Source organism: Amblyraja radiata, chromosome 21 (assembly GCF_010909765.2).
Source record: "Amblyraja radiata isolate CabotCenter1 chromosome 21, sAmbRad1.1.pri, whole genome shotgun sequence".
Lineage (NCBI taxonomy): Eukaryota > Metazoa > Chordata > Chondrichthyes > Rajiformes > Rajidae > Amblyraja > Amblyraja radiata.
The window spans coordinates 25,260,401-25,279,373 of NC_045976.1; the positions used below are offsets into that span (position 1 = coordinate 25,260,401).

Genomic DNA, 18,973 nt, shown 5'->3' on the forward strand with positions numbered 1-18,973 from the left:
TTCAGTCGAATAATGAAAAATAAAAGCAAGAAATTAAATTAAACTCTCAGTCTTTGAGATAAATCTAAAATTTCAAGATAATTGGAAATGCAACCTTACATTATGGAAGGAACATTATGCTTTCATTAATTAAGTCATATAGCTAACATTAAAAATTTGTAGAGAGGTCCAATTTTAGAGTCTCATGCATGGAATAATATTAAGTAAAACCAATGTGAATTCTTTGGTTAATTACATAATTTCTAACAAAATTAACATTTGGAAGGCAAAAAAAATAACATGTTGTATGTAAAAGTTTTAAAAAGAGAGAACACAGGTCAAATCCAATCAGGCTAATGAGGACCCAGTCTACTGTCAAAGGTATAGAACAACTCCAAGTAATACGGTCACGATACGATAGAACTTCATTTATCCTAGGAGGGATATTGATCTGCCAAGTCATAAAACACAAGATACATGAAATTAAAGTGCCGAATAGAAAGGATTGGGGATGTGCAAAGACTGGGGAGTCAGTCTACCTCACGACAGAATGGGGAGGAATTGTAGTTTGAGAGCCACAGGGAAGAAGGATCTCCCGTGGCGTTCTGTACTGCATCTTGGTGGAACCAGTCTGTTGCTGAAAGTACTCCTCAGGTTGACCAGTGTGTCACCAATAACATTACTGGTACCCAATCAGGAGCGCACAGCTTAAAGCAACCTTGGTTCAAAGGGAAGGCAAGAGAAACTTCACATGATTTGATAGAGTATGGCACTTTTGAGCCCTGGTTAAACCAAACTAAAGGGGCATTAAAGGGAAACATACCAATAGATGGAGTCATGTCTCAAACAAAAAAGATGGTTGTGATTATCAAAGGTAAAATCATTCCCAGGCTCATGATATTGCTTTAGTAGTTCCTCAGGACAGTGTCCTGGGCCATCCATCTTGAGCCACTTCATCAACACTGATGACCATGAATATTCAGCTCTATTCACAACTCCACAAAAAAATGAAACATTCTACACCTGCTTGAACCAAGACAGTACAGGTTGCAGACAAGGGTTGTTGTGGAATATAACTTGATATATGCCACAATATATAAGTGAGGCATCAGCACCAAATGCAAGAATAATTGGAGGAAAGTCAACTGGTAGACAAAAAGATAGAAATCTAACCAACTGACAAAAAGATTCAAAAATTGAACTTAATTGCATTATATTCAACATGGAGTAAAAAATGATCATTAAAGTCTTCCAATTTTAATAACCTTAAAAGATAATTTCACTCAGTTTAGGCCTGCTCATCCAATGCATGGACTAAAATAAATCCTTTATATGATAATAAACAAACATCAAGAATAGAGAACAGTGCAACTTAAAAGAAAATCACAATTGCTGCACGAAAGAAACCTGGTATGCCTCACCATTTGAAGAGGTAGAAGTCATAGAGTTTAATGGGACACCTCAAAGGATTCTCAGAATTTTCAAGTTGCTCAACATACATGTCTTCTGTAACTGAAAGACAAACATCAAATTCATAATTTCTCTTCTAATAGTTCTAATCAACAGGTTTTTCATGTAACTATAAACAACAATGTACTAATGTAGTTCATTGAATACATTTTCACAGTAAGCCTTGAAACACTTTTTTTGTGCATGGCATAAAGCTCCATGTCCATGGACGCCCACTGAAGCCAGTCCTATGTAAACACCTTGAAGTTTCCGACAGGGCAGACAGGAGATTAAGTTACAATGTCACGAAATACTGCAGCTAAAGAGTTTTATCACAAGCGACAGGAATGTTTAATCCACTGAATTCACCAGTTTGCGAAACGAGTACTCAAAATAGAGTCAAAATGTAATAATAAATCTGAAGTAACAGGAATGTTGTAACAGTAACATCTGCTTGTAAATGACTAAATGTAAATCAACTAAGCAACACTTACATATCTGTAGCAAGTAATAACAGCGGAGGCTTCAAATTAACTTCTAGTAGTGAAAAAGGGGCATTGGGCACTTTTTTATAATGCTTCAATCAAATACTCTAAGCTTATCTGACAAAGGAAAGTAGATAAAGACAAAGGTCACAGTAGAAACATTTGCTCACTGAAACATTTCCTATACGCATAAAACAGAATACTAGTAATTTGCATATTGTATCTCCACATTTATCTATTGCAATTTAGCCATCAAGTCAATCACTTGAGCAAAAATCAAAATGCTGGCGGAACTCAACAGGTCAGGTAGTATCTGTGGAGAGAAATGGATAGATGACGTTTTAAGTCAGGACCCTTTTTCACACGTATGCTGCCTGACCTGCTGAGATCCTCATACATTTTGTTTTTTGCCTCAGATTCCAGCATCTGCAGTCTCTGGTGTGTCTGGTCACAATAATTTATTGGTCACAAAAATTTTAATAAAGTTTTTTTTTAAAGAAAGTGCACACCACCTTTCTGTCCAGCTTGATGTTGCCCATATAGTCGTAGATATCGGATACTGGAACACTTATCCTTTGAATTGCCAGGATTCTTCTTCATCTGCTTTAATACTTTTGAGAAAGCTAATTTGGAGTGTTGTTCTACAGTTTTCAGCATAAAATACCTGTGAAAACATTTCACTGTTATAGAGTGCAGAATGCACTGAAGCAAAAACCTTGCCCCTTTCAATATTGTTTGTTGCAACAAAAAAAGTATACCAAATTGAAGAAATGTTACCATAACAGTCTTGCTTAAATAGAAGATAATGTAATTTGTAAGCCGCAATTTGAAAAAAACAGGAACACAATTTCTACAGTAGATTAAATCATTCAAGTACACAGCACATAATGATTTCTCAAATTGGAATTTATAAACAAATAATGAAAAGGCAAAATCATACTTGGTATTGAAATACATCAACGTGTACAAAAGAGTAGCTGGAGAATGTGCTCCCAGTTGCTTACAGTCCCATAGCATCTCCTCGGTAATACGACTAGGAATGACATAACCTATCAAAAGAATGTAATTAATTTTTTTTAAAGCTGCTTTAAGTGGTGCCTTGCAAAAATAAACTATTTAAATATATAAACTTTAACAATACAATAAAAAATGTGGATTTCACATACTAATCCTATACACAATGGAGTGATAGGAATAAAAGATCTTAAGATCCATAAGTTTTGGAAACAAATTGTTAGGACAAGCTCTTGAGCAATGGTACAGTACACCAATAAATACATCACATCAAGCTATCTTTGAAGGTGAAGCTAGCCAAATAAAGAATAATTTTGGGTTATACCTCAAGTATACATTACAATTACTTGCTGTACCAGCACATTGGCTTTTAATCACTTGCGTACAAGCAAATTGTAGGCCGCTTTGAACAACAACAACCCAATCTCCCACCATTTAATAAATAATAATTCTATTGGTAATGCCCAAAGTGAATAAAACGCCGCTTCCAAATTATATTCCATCTGCCAAGGTCTCACCCACTTACTCAATTCATCCACATCCTCTTGAACCATCTTTACATCCTTTGAACTCACAATTTGACCTTGTTTAGCATCAGAACAAATATGAAAATATGATATATGGTCTCTTCAGCCAAATCATTGATAGATTGCAAAATGCTGGGTCTAGTCACTGAACCCAGCTAGTAACATCAGTAGTTATTGTTGCCAACCCAAGAATGACCCATTAATTCTTAATAACTAATTTTTAATCCATTTCTTTTTTTAATCCCAAATACACTGTCTTCAATATCGCTGATCAACCCCTATGCAGTATCTTACCAAACACCTCGCAAAAAATTAAATACACTATATCTACTGGTTCCCCATTAATTTTTCTACCCGTCTCATCCTCGCTTCCAGCAGATTAGCCAACCCCAATTTTCCTTTGTACACAAAAATGCTGGAAAAACTCAGCGGGTGCAGCAGCATCTATGGAGCGAAGGAAATAGGCAACGTTTTGGGCCGAAATCCTTCTTCAGACTGATGGGGGGTAGGGGGGGCGGGGAGAAGAAAGGAAAAAGTAGGAGGAGCCCGAGGGCTGAAGGAGGAGGGGAGGAGACAGCAAGGGCTAATAAAATTGGGAGAATTCAATGTTCATGCCCCCAGGATGCAGACTCCCCAAGCGGAATATGAGGTGCTGTTCCTCCCATTTCCGGTGTTGCTCGCTCTGGCCATGGAGGAGACCCAGGACAGAGGTCGGATACAGAATGGGAGGGGGAGTTGAAGTGCTGAGTCACCGGGAGATCAGGTTGGTTATTGCGGACCAAGCGGAGGTGTCTCACCGATGTAGATCAGCTGACATCTAGAGCAGCGGATGCAGTAGATGGGGTTGGAGGAGATGCAGGTGAACCTCTGTCGCACCTGGAACGACTGCTTGGGTCCTTGAATGGAGTCGAGGGGGGAGGTAAAGGGACAAGTGTTGCATCTCTTGCGGTTGCAAGGGAAAGTGCCCGGGGAGGGGGTGGTACGGGAGGGAAGGGAAGAATTGACAAGGGAGTTACGGAGGGAGCGGTCTTTGCGGAAGGCAGACATAGGGGGAGATGGGAAGATGTGGCGAGTGGTGGGGTCACGTTGGAGGTGGCGAAACTGACGGAGGATTTACTTGTTGTGACGGCTGGTGGGGTGAAAGGTGAGGACTAGGGGGACTCTGCCCTTGTCGCGAGTGGGGGGGGATGGGGCGAGAGAGCAGTGTTGCGGGGTATGGAGGACACCCTGGTGCGAGCCTCATCTATGGTGGAGGAGGGGAACCCCCGTTCCCTGAAGAATGAGGACATTTCAGATGCCCTGGTGTGGAACGCCTCATCATGGGAGCAGATGCGGCGTAGACAGAGGAATTGGGAGTAGGGGATGGAGCCCTTACAGGAAGCAGGGTGGGAAGAAGTGCAGTCCAGATAGCCATGGGAGTCAGTAGGTTTATAGGGGATGTCGGTCAGAAGTCTATCACCTGCGATGGAGATAGTGAGGTCAAGGAATGGTTGAGAAGTGTCGGAAATGGTCCAGGTGTATTTGAGTGCCGGATGGAAGTTAGTGGTGAAGTGGATGAAGTCAGTCAGTTGTCCTTTCATCAATTCACACTAACTTTGGTAAATCCTATTATTAGTGACAGGAATTTTAAAGTGTAGTTACAAGAGACTTGTGGAAAGAATGTTTCTACAGTCTAAAGGGCCTGTCCCACTTGGGCGACATTTTCGGCGACAGCCTGAAAAGAGGTTGTTGCGTCATGGTCGGGACGTGACTTGTCGCTCGGTGTCTTCCTGTCGCCCCTGGATTTTGGGTGTCTCATCGTGCGCCCCGTCACATGCTGACGTATGCTGTCCAGCGGGTGCCGCCCGGTTAGGGTTGGGGTTAGGGACCACAGATGGGCTGTAAAATATTCTTCCATCAATGCATGGATTTTATATATTAATATATTAAAATTAACACAATAAAATCAATTGTGCAAATGAAAAGATGTCCGAGTCGTTCAGTTTTATTTACAGATGTATTGGTCTGCTTCCAGATCCAATCACCGTCTCTAACTTTTCACAGGGATGAATTCAGTGAGTGTAGACTGAACTCCCCTCTACCCCCCTCCCGCCCCCATCCCTCCTTCTCCACTCTCCCCCCCTACCCTTCTCAACTCCCCTCTTCCCCCCCTTCTTCCCTCCCTTCTTCCCTTCCCCCTCTTCCTCCATTCTCCCCGCTCCACTCTTCATCCCCTTCTCCCCCTCTCTTTTCCCATTCTCCAACCCCCCACTTTCCCTGACGCCCCCCATTTGTGGACCCAGCCTGTGACAGCTAGATCCCACTAATAGAACTGCAAAAGGCCACATCATCTGTTTTAGTAAAATTAAGTATGAGATAAATGCAGACTTTGGGAACAACCCCCCCCCCACCCCCCCTCGCCTTGCTTCAAAATGGGTGGTGGGTATTTAGACTCAGTGGCTGGAGCAGATGGGTGGCACTGGTACAGTGACAACATTGCCTGTACCAAGTTGAAAAGCTCGCTGCCTCTGGGGGTTTGGAGAGACCATTGGAAGAGAGATCTGCCTCTGGGACAACTCGTGGCCAACAGTTTAGTTCCCATGAGGAGCAGGCAGAACATTGGGGGTTCGAGTCCAACCCCTGGGGCCCCTGTGTCAAATTTAATTCAGAGATACAGTGCCCTTCGGCCCACCGAGTCCGCACCGACCAGCGATCCTACGCACACTATCCCACACACGCTAGGGACAATTTATACTTATACCAAGCCTATCAACCTAGAGTTAGGGTTATGGCTAGGGCTCCCTCCCACACTCCAAAGGCGCACAGATTAGTATAAATTGTCCCTCAGACATCTGTTCATTTGCACAATTGATTTTATTGTATTAATTTTAATTAATTTTAATATATTAATGTTTAAAATCCATGCATTGAAGGAAGAATATTTTACAGCCCATCTGTGGTCCCTAACCCTAACCCTAACTCTAACCCTGGCCGTAACCCTGACCCTTACCCTAACCGGGCGTCACCCGCAGGACAGCATACATCAGCGTGTATGTCATACAACTTGACGGTTTTACAGGCATCAGTCACTGACGCTCGCAGTCGCCGAATAAAATTGCAAAGTGGGACAGGCCCTTTAAACAAAAGAGGCTGGGGATGGGGGAAAGAGTAGTTAGACTGATGAAGATGATTAAAAAACCAGGACCAAAGGACTTCCAAAAATCATTGGGATGGCTGCTGCTCAGTCAGGAGAATAACAAGGGAGGGAGAGGTTGAGCACCGAATACATGAGATCAGAGCAGCAAGACAAGGGTAAATTTAAAATAGTAGTTAAAATTATCGAGGTGAAGGAACTGCTCAATAATGACACAGAGGGAGAACATCCTGATATGTTTTGGTTAGACAAAAAAAGAACCATTAAGAAATGGTTCCTAGGTTTCAGGAAATTTGCTGATTTCTCATCCAGCATTTTCATAAAAATGAAAAAAATTCATACATTGTGAACAAAACAACCAATTCAGATCTCCAGTTTAATACTGATAATCTTAAAATTATAGATGTATATTAGACGGCTAGCTATACTAACAACTTGCATACAATCCCATAAAACTATTTGAACTGCATCATTATGAAAATGGACAAATTACCACTTACCAAGAAGACTTATTTTAGGATGCCATTCTTTAAGGACTTCATGCAATCTTTCAGTAAATTTAGAATAGTAGAGATCTGCAAAAATATTATCTATTCTTCCATTTTCAAACATATGCTGTAAAATAAATAACTGATGTTTACACACAGAAAACCTTTTTTGCTCAAATAGAAATTAAATTCAAGTTACAATAAACATTTTAAAAGAAATATTACAAAAATATTCTTCAACCACTAGTTCCCCACCCATCCAACAGGGAAACAAATACAAAGACTACCTTTTGAATACAAAGAAAGAAATAATACAGCAAGTCTGCTTCATAAGGAGCACCATCTGAATCTCTTGCTTCTTTGGTCATTAAACAAAGTCCATAATTGAGTTCTACTAATGTTGCACAAAGTGCATCTTCTCTGAATTTCATTGGCTGGCGTCCTAACGTGCGAATGGAAAAAACGCTATTAAAACTATTTAAAAACAGTTTATTTCATTCAAACACAATTGGTCACATTTGTGTATCTAATAACAGGCAATCCCCCAGTTACATCCAATCAGGAAACAGAAATAAGCCCTTATATAATTCACACACCACTACCATAAATTTGATAGAATAAAATTCTCTCAGAATTTGTGAAAATAAAAAATACTGTTTTCAACACTCGTTTCTTAAAGCATGCAAAGATGAAGTGGCTTCACATAATGAAAAAAATTACAATACAGACATTTTCTAGCAAAGTGACCCCCCACTCTACTCCCGTAACACAAATGTCCCCTGTACAAGTTTAGAGCTTTCAATGTGTTAACAGACTGGATCAGAAAAAGGGATATTAAAATGTTGCCAAATTCTCTTGGTCTAAGTGTACAAGTTGAAAATATTTTAAGACTCATGATTCTTTAGATTTTACAAATGTCATTTAAAACAAATTGTCTATCATTTTTGTATAGTTCTTACATTTTTAAAAGATAGCTTAATTTGTACCAACTCAGGATGCTGGCTGAAAGTCACAAATTATGATGAAGCAAAGAAAATTAATAGTCCCATTAATCCCATGCTTCCATTTCTGCCTAAAAAGTCTCAACTGCAAGCTCTAGGGTAAAATACTCACAATATACATCTCTCTAATATAAAATTCATAAAGGGCAATCGTAATCTAAATAAATAATAAATCGTATTTGGAATTAAAATAGCTCTCTTGAAATTAACCTTTCTCCTGAATTGCTGTTGCATAATTAGGGGCAGATTTACAATTAATGACAAAAATATTTGAAATCTTCATATTATTCACAATAATAGTATTGCTTCACCAGCTTTCATAGAGTTGACCCATTACACTGTTTAAATGCTAAAACACAGCAAAAGCAGATGAGCAAAACACTGGCAGATTTTTGGATTATAAGGTTTTAAAATGGTTATTTTAAATATTGAATGACTATAATACTAAAATTATATTAATTTCTAAATCAATCTTCAAAAAAAACTGAAGCCAATTGTTTCACTACCATCTCTACAGGATAAATGTCTTGCTCCAGTATAACATTTCCCATTTAACATTGTAATACTCTTGGTTTATTATTGATTCACAAAATGGCCTTACAATTTGTCCTAATATGCATGCAAGCTCTGACACCAAAATCCTAATATCCTTAACTGGAAAAATCTAATACTTAATTATCGTAAAGAGTGATATGCAAAACAGATTAAGCTATTGCAACCCTTTAAGACAAACTTTTAAGATACAAAGTAAATCATTACTTCCTGGCAAAGGTGGTTTACTTTCAGCTTCTTTCATTATTTCTGCATTCTTTATTTGAGCCCAGTTCTGCCAGACAGTGGCTCCTTCCTCTGGCTTTAGAGTATCAGACAGCATTAAATCAGCCTGCACTTCAATTTGTTGTTCCGTCGATTGGGGATGCAATGCTTGAGTCTACAACAAGAAACAAACAAAAGTGCAGGTTCATAAAAATGGGCACTGAGCATATACTACTTTATAAAGAATCAGTACTAGAACTGTATACTAACTCCAGCAGAATTTAGCCAATATTCAACATGTTTAGCATCACTTTTCTATATTTGAACTCCATTCATCTGGAAATATACCCTACTATTTTGATTGCTAAAATGCCTAAATATCGTGCCGTTTTTTCCTTTTATTTGAGATTCCTCCGATTCATTTCAATCAATTCCTCCGATTTCACCTTGCAATCTTATTTGTCAACTATTTTCCTTTATTGTCACATTTATGCCTGTATAAAAGTTAATTTACCAATAGTATCCATTCTACAAATTTATTAATGTAATCTTTTTCCAGTTCTCCTCAACACTGACCATCTCCACTCACCCCACTATGTGTGTTTTTGATGCCAACGCTTAACCTTAAGGACAAATTATGAGTAACAGTCCCAGTTTCTTCCTGGTGGGACCATACCATCTACCTTCTACACTTTGCAGAGTTTACCCTTACGACAACACCTTACTCAAAGTCAGTTAGCAATCTATTCAGCTATGGGTCCCAACTTCAAGTGCTCTGACATTCACATCTTTTATATGTTGGTTTATTGGAAGTCTCTTGGAATTTTATTTAATTTAGGTTGATCAACTGATATTTATTTCAAATAAAAGCACAAACTGTTGGAGGAACTCAGCAGGGGAGGGAAATGGACAGTCAATGTTTCAGATCAGATTGAATACTTATTGCAATCCATATGGATTTTGTAGGGCAGTACCGACCATACTTAGCTATTTTTGTTGTTTTAAAATTAATTTCTCCCCCCTCACCCCCAACGAATATACATTGGAAAATAAATTGCGAGAATTAACCAGAACTCCGCCAGTTTTTAAAGGATTAAATATTGATGAGTTAATTCTCCTCGGGTTTCCTCAAGTTATGAAGACTGAGGAATGATCTTCCAGAGATGCTTAAACTGATAAATAATTCATTAATTTATTATATAAATAACTATTCCCTATTGAGGGAAATCCCAGAGGATCATAAAGAACGAGACCATTTGGAAATCAGGGCCAGATATTTACACAAAGAACTGTAGAAAAGTGAAACTTGCTTCCAAAACTTGCTGATGTCAAGTCAATGAAACTTTATGTTTGGATGATGGAGTAAAGGAATAAATTGATGAAAGGAATAAATTCAATGAAAATACTGATTATCAGTGGCTGAACCACTAAGCCCATTCCTGCACGTTTATCATTAATTGTAGCGCTATGTGATGTGTCACCTTGATGTGAAAGTTCAATCGGTTTTGAATCTCAGATAATCATTCTATTGTTGCTTATCAATGGCCTCTTTAGCTATATAGTCCAACTGGTAGTTTTTTCCCCCTTTTCAAATGAAAAGTGTTGAAATTCCCTAGATTAACATTTCATGACAAAAATATTTGAAATCTTCATATAATTTACAATAAAGGTGTTGTTTCACCAGCTTTCATAGATTTGACCCATTACACTGCCCAAATGCTAAACCACAGCAAATGATATGTACATTTTCCCTAAATCTGTTGCAGAACCATTTAGGAATACTTACATTTGTATTTAGTTCCCTTGTTAATTATATATACATAAAAGGCAACAGTTTAAAGGAATACCTGTGCTTGCTGTGGATCCCAGTATTTCAGAGATTGATAAGCTCTCCCACCAGCCTGTATCGTAACAGGTATGTGAAGATTTCCATTTACATTCACAAACTGTGTTGAGAATGCAGCTGTCGCAGATGGATGCATCATTTTATCCTGTTGGGTTTTCCCTGCATCTGACAGAGCCAGTGTCCTGTCTTTGTCCTCTTCTATTTTAATTCCAGTCACGTTCATTGGAATTTCATCAATGTGGACCAGGTTACAGCCATCAGGAGGAATTGTGGTATGGAGTACAGTTTGACCTTCAGAGCACGATGTGGGGGTTGTATATATAGTCCACGATTCAGCATTGGATAATGGGCCAGATGTCGAGGTGGTAGCTGGAACAACGCTATATAACTGACTACTGTCCACTGTAAGCAGTTCCTGGCGAACAGGAATGTAACCTTGCTGCTGGACCTGAGATGGTAAAGTAAGCACAGTCGTTACTGCATTTTGCATTAAAGACTGATTCATGGTGTAGCTTTCTTCAACTGGCAAATCAACTTTCCTTTTCTTCACAGGCTGTGGAACACCTGAAGAGCTAGGCCTTCTTTCTTGTGCCAAGGAGCTGATTACCCTATTGCCAGATTGTGGCTCCTCAGATGTTTGTGATTGCAACTGAGCTTGCATCTGCTTTGCTTGCAGGGTCTGGTGATCCGTTTGAATTTCCAGCTGGTGTGATTGTTGTGCCTGTACGGGGTGAGACTGCATCTGTTGTTGTCCTATTGGCGATCCCTGGGCTGTATGTTGCTGAACTGGAGAACTTATAGGTCTTGATAATTCAAGCAATGATCCAGCAACATCAGCACTGTCCATGTATATGTAATGTCCTCTTTGTTGGTACATTGTAACAGGAGTTTGAACAAATTGCTGGACTTCTTCAGATCCCTTCCCATTCACAGAATCCAAAAATTCTTTCATACGATGCTGCGGTATTGTCCGCGCTTTCATTCTTAAATATTCTTCATAGGGAATCGAATTCTCCAGCGAGTGATTCATTTTGGGTGACTGCAAAAAAACAGGATAAAGCCCATCAAATATTGCATCAACTCATCACATTTCCATGATGGAAATTGAATCATGTTTTCATTATTCTACAAAAGAAGGCTATACCACAAACAAACAATTTTTAAAACATTAATGTCAGAGCAAAATCAAATGAATTTATAATGACAACACGAAATGAAGATATTTAAGACTACCAAAATAAAGTAACGGGAAGTTCACTTCTGTGCGGGAAAAGGTTATGCAGTTAGATACCCAAGACAACTGTGTGAATAAAACATGCAGTCATCAACATTGATCAACATGCCAATTAAAATGGGGAAACCCACATGAACTATGATTACAGAAAAGGAAGCTTAGAAGGAACTAAAAGGGTTGAAGATGTAAAATGTTAAAACAACAAGTATAATATAAAGGAGACACAAGGAACCGTGCATAATACAAAAGTACTTTTAGTGGAGCTGGATTTAAATTATGAAAAACAATGTTAGATTACAATAATTAAAGGCATTAAACTGTGCAGCATACTTAAAATCTTACAAACTAGAGTTTCAATTTGGAAAGTGGGTTAAATTAGAAATTATGCAATAATAAAAATACCGTTTGTCAATGTTTTAATGAGGGGAAATGAATTTGGGGAGAGGAGGGATATGCAGAAGAAACAAAACTCTGAAGTGGGATAAATTGGGAAAAGTTTGGAAACTTTAAGTCCATGTGGCAAAGATAGTATTTCAAAGGGTAATAGTCATGAATTTGCCACTTAAATGCCATACAAATTGAAACATTTGAAAAAAGGAAATTTGCTTGGGTATGTTCGGGTCGCGGGTGTCTTTAGGCCTTATTACTGAGTCATAATTGAGCAAAATGTTTTTGTTTCCCCTTTGTTACAGGGAAATACATCTGACCTAATCACTACAGAACCATCATACACAGATATCTACACGGACAGCAGCACTTAAATCTGGACCTATCCAGGAATACAGGTGGTCAGTTCTCGGCAGGGACTGCAAATGCCCATACTGCACTGAACTCTAACACAGAAACAATGGAATTTTCAAAGCCTGTGTTCTATAGTCCCTATTCAAGTGAATGTGAGAAATCAGCTGCTGGATGAATATAATGTGATTTTTTAATTACATTGAGTTAATTTCAATGTTTTAATCATTTTTAGCATGTGCACATAGTTATATGCAACAGTCACATTTATAGGAATGAGCATAGAAGCCTGGAGGACAAGGCCTCGCCACCTGGAACCCTGCTAAACTAAATAGCGTAGCCCAGAGGGAGGTAAGCAGTGATTTTTGGAACAAAGGAAGATTTATTGCTTAAAAGCCTTATGTAGGATTAAAAAAAACATAAGTGAAGTAAATCTGAAGACTAGTCCAACCTAAAGGTAAAACCATGCAAGAAACTACAAAATAAAAAAGGACTTCAGTATTCAGATACAACTTAATCCAACAACTTAAGCAAACATGAGAAAGGAAAAAATCATACTGCACCACGATCATAAAGTAACCATGATTGCAATAACTAAGATGTAGCAGTCTCAGTAGATGCGACTCTTAATAAACCCAATCAAATTCTAATCAGGTATAAACCATCAGAACTATTAAAATGTTTGATAAAATATGAAAGAACACTGATCTGACTGTATCTTGAGTGGTGCATCCTCATCTAGGTACAAAACAGATGTTGAATTACTGAATCCAGCAAGGCATAGTTATGAATGAAACTATTGAAGTCGATTTACAAGGTTTCATTGAAACAGGCAAATTTAGATGCATCAGATATACAGGGGCAAAATAAAACTGCTGGAGGAACTCAACGAGGCAAGTGGCATCCGAGGAGACAGAAGGTATAGTTTACATTTTGGGTCAAGACTGCATTATAGTTCTGATGCAGTCTCAATCAGAAATGTTGACTTTCCCTTTACCATCACTGATGCTGCTCAACCCATCAAATTCCACCACCAGTTTTATTTGTTTGCTCCAGCTTACATCATCTGCAGTCCAATGCCTCCTTAAATATACAGGACCTTATTAAGAAAGGGAGTTAATTCCAAAGCCTCATTGATTGGCTGAACTTTTTGAATAGTCATGGCAGTGAGAAGTAACTGTCCTAGAAATAGATCCAAAAGGCAGGAGTGGGATGCGGTGGGGGCATGGTTGGTATTTTCCAAAGGAGAATAAACGAGTCAAATCCTGAGATAAGGAAAAAAATCCTAATCTTTGAGACAAAAAAGACAAAGTTCAGGGCTAAAGAGAACATCAAGATTTTTTACCTCCCATTTTTACTGAATTTGCCTCTGAAGTTTCATTAGTATTGCCAAAGGCATTGGTTCTTTCTCTTGCCAACACAAGTTCTCTTGGAGTATGTGTTAAATAATTTAACTCAGTTCAACCGTAGGTGCTGTCAAGTTCTCAGTGTCCAACAAATTAACACCTCGGCTGCTGTTCTGGGAATCATTTAATTCAAATTCCATTCTGATAAAGCATTATTTACTTTGGTCTTGTTTGTTGGAATACTGATGGCTTCCCCAAGTTCAATGCAGAAGAACACTTACAAGCAAGAGAACACTCCAACAAGGAGAACTTGCCAAACGTACTAGATTAGTACATGGAATGAACTAGTTGTCTTATGAGAAATGTTTCCATTAGCTGGGTTAAATTGCTCGAGCGAGAGAGAGAGAGAGAGAGAGAGAGAGAGAGAGAGAGAGAGAGAGAGAGAGAGAGAGAGAGAGAGAGAGAGAGAGAGAGAGAGAGAGGACTTAATTAAAATGTAAAATATACCAAGTGATCTTGACGGAATAAGACACAAAGTGCTGAAGTAACTCAGCAGCTTCTCTGGAAAACATGGTGGATAGGTGATGTTTCAGGTCGAAACCCTTCTTCGGATCTTGCAAGGCTGGATATGGAAAGAATATTTCCTCGTGTAGGAAGATCTGGAAAGAGCAATGATTTGAGACAGATTGGGCAAAATGTGTTATCCTCAGAACACCGACTCCTTGGAACGCTATTTGTCAAAAGATGATGGAAGCAGACTTTGAATTTTTGAGGGGGAAATAGATTCTTGATAAGCAGGCAGGGTGTGAAAGACCACTGGAAATAGAATACAAGGTTACGATCAGACCAGCAATCTTATTTAAAGGTGGCGTAGGTTCGAGGGCCTGGTAATAAAATTACTCCCACTCCTAATTTGTGCACATGTTAATATGCAACTTGAAAAGTTGAGAGAGAAGGGAGACGAATATTCTTAATTTTTAAACATTTCAATATTAAATATATGGTTTTAGAAATACTCGATTAAGTACTGTCCCACTACATAATCCCAGAGAACACTTTGCTTTGGCTGTCTTACAATTTTGCAAGCTTATTAAAACCAAATTGGATTTTATTTTATGGCATCGTGCTTCCTGGAGGATTCTTACCCAGCTGTATCCACAACATTTGTGCGCGATTTAACCTAAAAACATAATTTAGAAGAAATAAAGGAGTGAAGAAGAGGTTTAAGAGGATCTTGCAAGGAATCAGAGACTTTGAGTGATGACTGCATTGTTACAACTGGAAGGGAAAAAAAATCTGATCATGGTAATAAGCAAGACTTGGAAAAACTCAATTCTCTCAATGACAACTTTCATGGGGCTGGGGAGTCTACAACTGACCTTGGCATGGGGATAGTCAGAGGTAGGATATAACCATACAACAATTACAGCACGGAAACAGGCCATCTCGGCCCTTCTAGTCCATTCCGAACACTTACTCTCACCTAGTCCCATCTACCTGCACTCAGACCATAAACCTCCATTCCTTTCCCGTCCATATACCTATCCAATATCAGGGGGTGTGGCTATTCTATGGAACCAGAAGCTTGACTCATCAATAAATGTGGTCCAGCTTGATGCTGACTGGTGTATTGCAATACACTTTGCTCGCAACAACAAGGAATTTGTTATCCTGAACATATATACGCCCTATGAATGCCATCAGAATAAGGATGAATATTTAAATAGACTTGCTTTCATCTATTCCTTTATTCAAAACAATAATTATTCTAGTTTATATGTCATTGGGGATATGAATGCAGATATCTCAGACAGGAACTCATTATTTGCCAATCATGTGGCTCAGTTCTGTCAAGATAATAATTTTTATATTGTCAAGCAAAGTGCTTTTACCTACAGATAGTTATACTTATATTAGTGAGACCTGGCACACATCATGGCTGGATCATTGTATTAGTACAGCTGATGCACATGCCTCATTGGGGTGCATGAGCATTCTTTATGGGGCAGCAATGACTGATCATATACCTGTTGCTATATCAATAAATGTTGAACATCTACCTGAGGTATCCAGATATGGAAATAGCTTTAACACAGAAAAAACTGGACTGGTCAACCTTCACAAAGGAAGACATCTTAGCCTATTATGCTCGTACAGATAAATCATTAAGCAATATACATCTACCTAAAGCTGCAATAATGTGTAGTAATGTTAATTGTAAGGATATGAAGCATAGGAGAGCTATCTGCTCCATGTATAATGATATAGTAAACGCTTTATATGTCAGCAGTAAGGCCTACTGCAAACACTAAAATATGACACATAACATCAAGCCTGGCTGGAATAAGTATGTAGCTGAGTATCATGCTGAAGCCCGTGAAGCCACTAAATCATGGGCTATGGCAGGTAGACCCAGACAGGGGCCAGTGTTTGAGTACAAGAAGCTCACTAATGCAAGATAAAAGTATGCTGTTCGCTTCATCTGTAAAAATGAGCAAGCTATGAGGGCTGATTTCATGGCTAAGAAGCTGCTAAGTAGCAATGAAACTGATTTTTGAAAAGAAGTTAGAGCTCTTAACAGCTGCAAAACATCTCTACCATGCACTGTAGATGGAATCTCCGGAACAGCTAACATCGCGGAGTTATGGCAACAACATTATAGTACTTTATTCAACTGTGTCCAAGGTGATTTGTATAGGGCGTACAATATTGAGTGTAATGACTCAATGGTGATTATGTCACATGAGGTGTATTTGCCATGAACAAGCTGTCCAACCACAAAACAAGTGGCTTGGATCATATTTCTGCTGAACATCTTAAGTATGCGAGTATGAGGATAGCTGCTCTCCTTGCTATTTGTTTTACTGGCTTTTTGATTCATGGCTTGTTACCAGACTCAATGTTGTCTGTTCTGCTGGTGCCGGTCATTAAGGACTAAGCTGGTAAAGCAGGCAGCCAAAATAATTACAGGCCCATAGCTTTAGCCAGCGCATTGTTAAAAGTCCTAGAAAGAATTCTGCTGGATAGATTCAATGAGTTTGTAACTCCACGGATAACCAGTTTAGTTTTAAAGCTAAACATGGCACATGTATATATGCCCTAAAGGAGATTGTAATCTGCTTTAATGATGCTTCCAAAGCCTTTGATTGTGTTAATCGTAGAAAGTTGTTTGTTAAATTGAGTCAAAGAGAGGTGCCTAAATACATTGTGAGAATTCTGGCTATTTAATTATCATGGTCTTATCAAACATAAGGTTTAGCACTTCACGCTATGAATCCCAGTATGCCCACCAGACTATGCAAGTAAAATTGGGCAAAAGGGTCTTAGCCCCATTTAGGGTTAGCAATGGTGTTAGACAAGGGGGGATTTTGTCCCCAGTCCTTTTTAATCTTTATATTGATGATCTGTCCAAGCAATTGAAAGTCTGTAATACTGGGTGCATGATTGGTAATATTTTAGTGAACCATATTATGTATGCAGTTGATCTTGTGGTCTTTAGTCCATCTAGCGCTGATCTCCAGCAGCTCCTTACTATATGTTCTGTGTATGGTGTGGAACATGATATCAAATATAATGCTTGTAAGAGTGCTGTTATGATCTGTAGAACCAAAGAGGATAAATGTCCTGATTTTAAATTGTCTGACAATAATCTTAGTCTGTAATAAGGTAAAATATCTTGAGCATTTTATTACAGAACAAATGACAGATGAGGATATTTATAGGCAACGATGTATGCTGTTTGTACAGGCGAATATTCTCTCACGTAAGTTTGGTGCATGTACAGATGTGGTGAAGATGTTTCTGTTTAGAGCATATTGCACACCACTCTATACTGCACACCAGTGGTCAAACTACAGAAAGAAAAATTTACAGAGACTAAAGGTGGCTTATAATAATGCCATGAGAACACTAAGGAAGCCTAGATGGTGTAGTGCTAGTGAAATGTTTATGGCTGCAGGGATCAGTACTTTAGAAGCTATCCTAAGAAATCATATGTATAAATTCATTTGCAGGATTAATTACTCTGAAAATTTAATTATCGTGGTCTTATCAAACATAGGGTTTAGCACCACGCTATGAATCCCAGTTGTGGAGACATTGGTATCGTTGTAGGACATTGATCTTTCTTTTTATTCTGGATTTTAAATCATGCATTGTGTTTTTGTATATAATTTATGATGCTCTAAGTAATTTACTAAGCTTTTAAATGTATTTTATGGTCTTTTTAAATGCAATGTATTTTATGTAATGTCGTCTCTTGTCTGGAGCCTTGAGTCTGAAATAAAGTTTAATAATAATAATAATAATAATAATAATAATAAATGATAATGACTTTTGAGCTTAAACATGTGGCCTCTTCATAGTCAATCACTGATCATTACGGGTTACCTCCTTGTATCGTGTATCAATTAACAGATTTTAACCATTTCAAACTATCTATCATCTCCTAACCCAAACCTGGAAATAACTTCTCACATGGTTACAATTATACTAAAATAGTTCACTGTTGGCTGTGAACCTTCGACTGCCATTAATTTACTCTCTTAACCAGCTAAATCAAACCAGAGAATTCCTGCAAAAAGCTTTATAAAATCAGGTTGCTGCTGAATCTAGGAATGCAAGAGGTAATGCGTTACCTCCTTGATTCACAAACAGCCACAAGATACGATAAATGATCTGAAAAAAAGTGATGAAGCGGCACACGCAAAGGCTCAGAGCAACCTCAGAAAGATATCAAGAGAGTTTATTTTTTGATTTGTGCAGGAAGGAACTGCAGATGCTGGTAAAACCGAAGATAGACACAAAAAGCTGGAGTAACTCAGCATCTCTGGAGAAAAGGAATAGGTGACGTTTTGAGGCATGAAGAAGATCTGAAGGGTCTTGACCCAAAACATCACCTATTCCTTTTCTCCTGACTCGCTGAGTTACTTAAGCTTTTTGTGTCTATTTTCCATTTTTGATACTTGTTGTTAGGAT

At 38.5% G+C, this 18,973-nt stretch overlaps 1 protein-coding gene across 2 annotated transcripts in view; it reads right to left on the reverse strand.

Annotated features, from left to right (window-relative positions):
- Positions 1-18,973, reverse strand: part of LOC116985197 (glutamine-rich protein 1-like) — a 36,676-nt gene that overhangs the window by 3,057 nt on the left and 14,646 nt on the right. For both annotated transcript variants that reach the window (XM_033039780.1, XM_033039781.1), the window contains exons 2-8: positions 10,680-11,717; positions 8,836-9,007; positions 7,363-7,517; positions 7,088-7,202; positions 2,854-2,962; positions 2,426-2,577; positions 1,401-1,491 (exon numbers count right to left, since the gene is read on the reverse strand). In XM_033039780.1, the coding sequence (XP_032895671.1) occupies positions 1,401-1,491; positions 2,426-2,577; positions 2,854-2,962; positions 7,088-7,202; positions 7,363-7,517; positions 8,836-9,007; positions 10,680-11,708 (1,823 nt within the window). In that variant the 5' untranslated portion in view covers positions 11,709-11,717. The remainder of the gene's footprint in view (positions 1-1,400; positions 1,492-2,425; positions 2,578-2,853; positions 2,963-7,087; positions 7,203-7,362; positions 7,518-8,835; positions 9,008-10,679; positions 11,718-18,973) is intronic.